The sequence below is a fragment of the Neophocaena asiaeorientalis genome, unplaced genomic scaffold (genome assembly GCF_003031525.2).
Source record: "Neophocaena asiaeorientalis asiaeorientalis breed wild unplaced genomic scaffold, Neophocaena_asiaeorientalis_V1.1 scaffold254, whole genome shotgun sequence".
NCBI classification, from domain to species: Eukaryota; Metazoa; Chordata; class Mammalia; order Artiodactyla; family Phocoenidae; genus Neophocaena; species Neophocaena asiaeorientalis.
The window spans coordinates 3114942-3123423 of record NW_020174705.1 but is presented as its reverse complement, the minus strand read 5'-3'; the positions used below and the strand labels follow the sequence as shown (position 1 = coordinate 3123423).

At 55.5% G+C, this 8482-nt stretch overlaps 1 protein-coding gene across 3 annotated transcripts in view; it reads left to right on the top strand.

Annotated features, from left to right (window-relative positions):
• The window catches only part of SLX4 (SLX4 structure-specific endonuclease subunit), a 22190-nt gene extending 14587 nt beyond the window's left edge, over positions 1-7603 (top strand). For all 3 annotated transcript variants that reach the window (XM_024759478.1, XM_024759477.1, XM_024759479.1), the window contains 4 exons: positions 831-3094; positions 5101-5203; positions 5758-6174; positions 6463-7603. In XM_024759478.1, coding sequence (XP_024615246.1) covers positions 831-3094; positions 5101-5203; positions 5758-6174; positions 6463-6859 — 3181 coding nt within the window. In that variant the 3' untranslated portion in view covers positions 6860-7603. The remainder of the gene's footprint in view (positions 1-830; positions 3095-5100; positions 5204-5757; positions 6175-6462) is intronic.
• The last annotated feature ends 879 nt before the right edge of the window (positions 7604-8482 follow it).

The following is an 8482-nucleotide window of genomic DNA, read 5'->3' as shown; positions in this document are numbered from 1 at the left end:
TTCCCTGTGGTGACCTTGAACAGGGTGTATTGACTGGAAGTCTGGCCAGAATGAACACTTGCAGGAGAGCCAAGTGCCGGCTGAGGAGGGCCCCGTGGCTTTTGATCCCTGGGCGTGGTGAGAGGGTGGTCCCAACCTCAGCCCCCAAACACTGCCACTCCTTGGTGGTTCTGCCACCAAAGCTGAACAACAGCTGTCCTTTACCAAGTCCCAGAAAATGGAAGTGAGTGGGATGCTTGATCTAACTCCCATGAGTTTGCACCTACCTGGTTTGTCCACACCAGTATGTCAGAAGAGGTGGCAGGTAGCTCAGCAAAAATAGGTGTTTTACTTCCTGATAAGCCTCGAGGGCCTCTGGGATGAAACCTTGTTCATTTCTCAGGTGCATTATTGGGAAGGATGGGCTCAGCCTCTGGAGTTTCAAAGGTACCAATTAGACCACAGAGCCGTCAAGCAGGTGGCAGGCTGGTGTGGCCCTAGGCCTGGCTGACCCGTGACAGGTTTGGGTGTCCCGGTTTGCATCAGTCACAGCGCTTTGGGTGCTCTCCCGGTCACAGCACCACCCATCCCTGCCATCTCCCCTCAGCCTGCACTTGGGCCTGCACAGCAGGGTTAGTGGCCCTCCTTGAAGGCTGTGTTTCTAGAACTGAGCAGCCTGGGGCATAGCTGGGCATGAGCACGGGAACCGTCTCCGTAGGGGAGCAGGGGAAAAGCCAGGGTGAGTCATGGCCATCCTCCCCGTGAGGGCTCCTGCTCCAAGCCTCCCGCACCTGGACACCCAGCTGCCGCCTCTGCGCAGGGTGAGGTGACGTATGGCTTTCCCATTGCAGGTTTGGCGTGACTGAGCTTGTTCACCTGTGCGAACAGGTGCCCGTCCCGATGGATGCAGAGGGTGGACAGCAGAAGGAGCAGGAAGACGAGGATTGTGAAAGCAGAGTGGAGACTTTCCAAGAACTCCTGCGGTCGGTGTGGCGGGGTGAGGAGGAGGAAGCAGAGGCTCTGCTGAAATCCGAGGGCGGAGAAGAAGACAGAGAAAAGGTGAATGAGGCAGAAATGGAAGAAATTTATGAATTTGCAGCTACTCAGCGAAAGCTGCTCCAGTGGGAGAAAGCTCCAGCGATGGAGGAAGAAGCTGACCAGCTCAGGGAGGACGGTCCAGTTTCTGGGGGAATCCTCACAAGCGTTCACAATAAAGAACAGTCAGAAAATGCAGAGCAGATGGAATCATCGGGGCAAGGAAGAGATGAGGCCCCAGACAAATGGAAAAACATGAGACAGTCCATGCTCCTGTCCCCCGGGGACCGGGGTTTGGACAGGGAGGAGAACGCAGAGTCCCCAGAGGAAGCACTGGCTCTTCCCTACTCTTCCAGCCCTGCCCGGGGTCAAGCAGAGAAGCAGGAAAGCACCTTTTTGTGCTCAGTTGATGTTGATGATGAACAGTCCTTTTCATCGCCTCAAGCCGGATACCCTGAACCCTCCCAGATGACAAGTGATCGCAAGGAAGGAAACTGCACCGTATGGGAAAGGGAGATAGAGAGTTCCCATCCCCCTGCTCGCCAGCAGGCACCTCCCTCACACTCACCCTTCTTCCCATCACAGCCCCATCAAGGCAGGAGTCCCTGCCGGCCACATCTTCGTTCTCGTCACACCAGTGACCTGTCCCTGCCAACACCCCAGTTGCAGGGCACAGCTTCCAGGGTGGCCTCCCAGAACTCATCACTGAAGCCAAAGAGTGCCAGAAGCCTTCCCATGTCACATAAGGATCCAGGCCAGAAAGACAAGGAATGTAGTTCCGTGTTGGAACACAGAGGTAAAGGGGTCCTGATCTCCCCAGAAAAGTCACCACCCATGGATCTAACCCAGTCAGAACCTGGCTGCTTGAGTGCCAGGTCTCAGAACTCTCCATCCAGCGTGAACAGAGAAGATGAGGTTATCCTTTTATTGGATTCAGATGAAGAGCTGGAGCTGGAACAAACCAAAATAAAGTCAGGTTTGAATGGTCCCCCGGAAGAAAGGAAAGTTCTTGAAGTTAGCACCAAGTCCTCTGAGCTGTTTTCCATCATCGACCTCGATGCAGAGCAGGAACCTTCCCAAAGCCCACCAGGAAGAGAGCCCACGCTACAGCAGGAGGTGGAGGGACCGCTGGGGAACCGGGGCTCTGTCGGGGGCAGAGGGACCCCCCAACTGTTCTGCGACCCCAAGATCAGTGGCGACGAGGACAGCACGACAGATACCTCGTGGCTGGTGCCTGCCACCCCACTGGCTAGCAGAAGCCGTGACTGTTCGTCACAGACCCAAATCACAGGCCTCAGGTCCAGGCCTTCAGCAGACCCACTGGCTCAGCCCAAGCCCAGGGCCCTGTTAGAGAACAGGGATGAACCGGAAGCCATGAGTAAGTTTTCGGTCATCGTGCCTCAGACATCATCCTCACTCCTGGGCCCTGTCGCTCCCGGAAGCCCTGACAGCAGAAGGCAGGTCTGCAGAAGCCCGTCCAGTCCCCACCCCAGATGCCACCAGTACTTTTCTCCTCTGGCTCCCCGTCCCGGCTCAGGAGGCCTCGCTGACCTCACTGGGCAGTTCCAGAGGCACCCGCCGCCTGCGCCGAGCCCAGGGGTTCAGGCCACTGCGAGTGAAGTGGTGGAGGTTGAGGACAGTGAGGAGGAGCAGGAGGTGGCCTCCCGGAAGGCGAGCAACATCCCCCTGCCGGATAGTGACCCCCTGATTCCAGCCGACAATTGGTGTTGGCACGTGGAGCCCCTCTCACCAATTCCGATCGACCACCTGAACCTCGAGTGGACCGGCCCCCTGAGCACCAGTAGCCCTGGCAGTAGGGTGGAGGGGGCCCTGGACAGCGGTGACTGCCGCTCCCCAGCACTGCTGGGCACCACCCCCATCCGAGGAAGCTGCACTGGCCAGAGGAAGGCTCAAGAGAAATCCCCTGGGGCCGGCTCCCCTGGGAGCAGCAGGCTGAGCTTTCTGAACTCAGCTCTGTGGGAGGATTGGGATGGAGAACAGAAGCCCCCAGAGGCTCTTCCTCTGCCCCAGACACCGAGCGCGGATGGAGCCCAGAAACTGCAAGAGTTACAGACACCAAGTGAGTAGTGGGAGGGTGTAGTCTTTTACACTGTTTTACACTAAGGGGCGTGGAGGGTCGTAACGACAGCGCGGGGCAGTGATGCTAAGGGGCCTGCTGACCCGTGGCCAGCCCTCCCCTTGCCTGCCTGACCCCACTCCACGGTTGGGGAGGATCGGCCTGCTGTCAAACATATACTCCTTAGCCAGTAAGTCAGGGCTTCCTAAACCTGCCTGGATCCTGTGGCTCGCCTGGGTACTTGTTCAAGATCCCTGTCTGTGGCTCCGCTCCAGAATAGTGGACCAGCACCTCCCGAGAGGCTGTGATAGGCACCTCAGGTGCACCTTAAGAGCAAACGTGTGGTTCCTCAAGTAGTCAAACACAGAATTGCCATTACCACCAGGCAATTCCACTCCTACATATACATTCAAAGGATTTGAGGTCAGGACTCCTGTACACAAATGTTCACAGCAGCAATATTCACAACAGCCAAAAGGTGGAAACCCAAATGTCCATCAGCTGATAAGTGGATAAAGAAATGTGGTCCACACATACATACAGTGGAATATTATTCAGCCATATGAAGGAATAAAGCACTGACACAGATACAGCAGAATGAACCTTGAAAACATGCTGCTCAGTGAAAGAAGCCAGACACAAAAGGCCACCACGTATTATATGATTCCTTTTATATGAAACATTCAGATGGGCAAAGCCATAGAGACAGAAAGTAGATGAGTGATCACCAGGGGCTTGGGGGGAGGAGAACAGGGAGTGACGAGCATGGAACTTTCTTTGGGGGATGAAATGTTTTAGAACTGGAAAGATGTGGTGGTTGCACAACACTGAATGTGCTAAGTGCTACTGTTCACTTTAAAATTTTGTTATGTGAATTTCATCTCAATTAAAAGACCAGGTGGGGTGAGTGTGGGAGGTCTGCTGTGAGCCTTATCGGCCCCACTGGTGGAGGGACCCCACTTCTCAGCTCATTTCAGTCACAGGGGAAAATCAAGGCCCCCGGTGTTGGTGTCGGCCCCTTGAGGTGCTGCTGCCCCACCGCTATCCCCTCCAGCTGGACTGATCCAGGGAGAGTCTGGGAAGGGACCAGGCGACACTGAGCCGTGACTGGTGACAGGGAAGCAGAGCCTATGGGCAGAGCATCTGCCTGTGTCCTGCCATTTCATGTCCCCCTAAAATCTTAGACCAGCTGGGCATCATTAACCAGTGCTATCAGCCTTGAGTGGGCATCAGAATTGCCTGCAGAGCTTCTTAAAACACACGTGGCCGGTCTCTACCCCAGAGCTGCTGCTTCAGGAGGTCTGCTGTGTAACCAAGATTTTGCATTTCTAACAGGTTCCCGGGTGGTGTGTGAGAACCGCTGCAGGAGACCTGAGACCAGGGGACCTTAGTCAGAATCTGAGGGGAGATTCATGAGGGTCACAAACTCTCTGAAATGATATAAAGAATCTTGTGCATTTTTCACAAGACAGATCCTGTTGTTCTCATTGGCATCTCAAAGGACTCCATGCTCATAAACAGGATAAGAACCAAAGTCCAGATGTACTTAAGTTGTCCCTAAGTTGTCTTTAAAATACTGATTTTTTTTACTAACAGCACTATTGAGATGTTATTCACATATCATAAAATTCACCCTTTCAAATGTACTATTCAATGGCTTTTTAGTACAGTATTCTACAACTGTCTAATTCCAGGGTGTTTTCATCACCCCAAAATAAATCCCATCCCATTAGCAGTCGCCCCACTGCCCCTTCACCCCAGCCCCTGGCAACTGCTTACCTGCTTTCGAGCCCGTCACAGCATCAGCACCACACAAGCCCGTGGCCCTCACCGCGTGCTGTGTGATGCTTTCCAATGGGAAGATGTGACTCCAGAGTCAAACAGTGAAGGGTGGACATCACTGCTGTCCTGGAGCGAGGGCAGCATTTCTCTAAGTGACACTATCAGGGTCAGAAGAGGCAAACCCAGGGCCCTCGTGCTGAAACGTATGTTTCTTTTGTTCTACCCAGAAGGTGGTAACCGGAAGAAGAACTTGCCCCCCGAAGTGCCCATAACCCCAATGCCAAGGTATTCCATCATGGAGACCCCGGTGCTGAAGAAAGAACTGGACAGGTTGGTGTTGTTCTGGAAAGCTTGCTCTGAGCAGACCCTCCCTCCTGCACCTATGTCCAGGCTTAGTGAAGTGGGGAGCAGAACGGCACCCTGGGCTCTGGTGGCAGGAGCCTCTGGCTGGTGGGGGGGCGTGCGTGACTCCCAGCTCTCCACATACTGTTCCCCAGGTGACTTAGGGCCAAGAAATGACACTCCTCCAGGTCACCCATCAGGTGGCAGGTCTCCATGTGCCATGTGGATGGGAATGGTACCCTTGCCTTAACAGTCTGAGGAGGGAGAGCTGATTTTTTAAAAGAACATCAAAACTCACATTCCAATGAATTCTGCTGTTTGCCTTGGACACTGGGGAGGTCACTGCTACCACCACCACTCAGAACTCAGGGGGAATGGCCTTTCTGGAATATTCCTGAGTCAGCTCAGTGGGTATGCAGGATAGATACCGACCTCTGAATGCTCTTAAGTCAGGCATTTAAGATTCAGTTACATAAAGCCACTAGTTTAATTAGTTAATACCTGTTTGCTCTTTGCTGATGTTCATCTGTTTTCCCATTCAGGTTTGGGGTCCGCCCTCTGCCCAAACGCCAAATGGTCCTGAAACTGAAGGAGATATTCCAGTACACTCACCAGATACTGGAGTCAGACTCTGAGGAAGAGAGCCAGTCCTCACAGGTGCCCTTGGAGGCTCCTTGCAGCCAGACTTACACCACCAAGACCTCTAAGGCTTCAAGGGCAGCTGGCCGCACCCAGCTGGAGGCCATTTCTGGCTCCCTTCCCCAAAGGTCCAAGGGACCTGCTAAGACCAAGGGCCCCCAACATCAAAAGACACAGCCTGGTGGAAGGGTCCCTGCCCTGAGCACGTCACCAGCCAAGGAGGGCCCTCCAGGCCCTGATGGTGACACCCAGCTACCGGCCTCCCAGGAATCCATGGCCACCTCTGTAGACAGCAGTGACAGCTCCTGCAGCTCACAAAGGTAACCAGATGGAAGGACAGGGCCACATCCTCTCTCACAAGCAGGGCCAGCCTAGCACAGCTGCCCTCGGCATTAGATTCTGGCTGAGGGTGCGATCCCGCTCAGGCCGGCAGCTAGAGTGCCAGGGACACAGCAGCCTGGGGCTTCCTACTGCCCTGGGGGTCGTCCATGTGCCGGGCTCCGCAGGGGACAAAGAAACACACTCCTTCCCTCAAAGAGGCTCCTGGTCTCGGGGTGGAGGCTGGAAAGAAGGGGTGTTGCTAGGTGTTATTGTCTGGTTCTTTTCAGTTCTTCCTGTGACTTTGGAGCGGCCTTGGAGTCTGCAGGAGAAGATGAGGAGGACGAGGAGGATGTCAGTGCTTCACAGGCGGCCATCCAGGTAGCGGCCACAGAGGAGGCCGTGAGGCATTACATCTGCTCCAAGCCAGCCCTCTACCGCAAGGTCCTGCTGTACCAGCCCTTGGAGCTGGCAGAGCTACAGGCCGAGCTGAAGCATCAAGGCATCCACGTGGCCACGGGGAAGCTGCTGGACTTCCTAGACACCCAGTGCATCACCTTCACCACAGCTGCCGCCCGCAAGGCGAAGCCTGAGAGGAAGAGACGGCAGCCCATGAGCAAGAAGACGGGGGTCAGAACCCGCGGGCCTGTCCCCCGCCCCCAACCCCAGGCCATCAGCAGCCTGTGAGGGTCTGCAGCCCCCGTCAGCCAGCCAGCCAGGCCCCCACAGTGTTTCTGAGCTTTCTGACCATACCGCTCCCCCTGTGAATAACGGCAGCACCAACCCAGATCGGCTTCCTCTTGACCTCATATCCTAGAGTGGCCTTTGGAGTGTGTCATCTGCTGGATTTAGGGGCCCTGGCCCCTCCCTCCATTGGTGCCCACAGTTTGTCTCCCTTTAACCCCCTTGGGCCCCATGTGTTTCAGGAGGGGGTGGGCCACTGCCAGCTGGCCAGGGCAAGGCCTGATTCAGCTGCGTTTTCCACTCTCTTTGCCCACCAGTCACAGGTGTCCTGGGTCCAGGCTGCCCCTGCCCATCACAGGTGGATGCCTGGGTCCAGGCTGCCCCTGCCCATGTCTTCCTTCTCAGCACTTGGGCTGTAATTCCAGCCTCCACCAGCAGACCAGCTGTCCACAGGCCCTGAACTGCCAGGCCCCAGGTGCTCTGCTGGCCCAGCTGTCCTGCCCAGACACCTGTCACTGTCACCAGCAGTCTTTGAATTGGACAGTACAGAAGGCCCAGTACAGCTCTGAAGCCCCCCACATAAGCATGTTCTTCATTAACTGGTTCCACCAGTATGTGTTGTAGCCGCCTGTGGAGTGCAGGTGAGGGCTGGAGAAGAAGAAAAGTTTGGGTCTCTATGTCCTTGTGAACGTCTTGTCTGTCTTAAATACAGTGCAGTTCGTTTTCTATGATGTGCAATAAAAACAAAAAGGCTTTATAGAAACCTTCTGGATACTGTACTCTAGAAAATAACGAGGGAAACGGGCCGTGGGGAGGGGACCCATAGTGCCCCTGCTGCCCCCACACCCGTGTCTGCCGAAGGCCTGTGCCTGTTCTCCATCTCAAGGCGGAGCGCAGGCCTGCTGCTGCTCATTCCTCTGGTTCTTAGGTACTCATTCATCTACACGTTTGCGCCCCCACCCCAAACCCCGCACGCCTACAGTTAAGAGCCCTCAGCAGGCGCTGAGCTCCCACCCTCGATGATCCAGGAGAGGCCGAGGCCCAGCAGCATTGCCCCGGGGTTGGTTACATGCAGGCTTGGGCCGCCCATACCCACTGAGTCAGAATCTGCAATTTGACAGGATGAGTTTATGAAGCCTGCTCTGGCCTGTGTGCTGGGCCCTGTGGAGAAAAGGGAACAGGCCGGCACTTCCGGTCATCTAGTGGAGGAGACAGACTGGCCTCTCCTCTGTGCCAGCTGCGAGGGTCAGTGCTCAGATGGCCCAAAGGGACAGCTTCCTGGAAGAGGGGGTTTGTGAACTGGGCCTCAGCGGTGTGCAGCATTCAGGGAGGCGAAATGGGGCTTCTTGAACACATACTGTGTTTCCTGATTTGTGACCAGGCGGAGGGGACCCAGCCTTCCCCGTGTCTGCTGCCCAAGGGCAGACAGCTAGAGGGAAGCCTCGGCTCAGATCACACCGCTTTGATCAGACTGAAGATGGAGCCTGGCCTGTTCTAGAAGCTACCATGCATTTCTTGTATGAAGGGCTTGATGCCCCCTCCCAAGTATGGGCTGTGTCAGGGAAATGAAGTGGAGTTAGGAAGGAGGGAGCCGACCCAGGGTCCTTACCCTGCTCACTGGCTCGC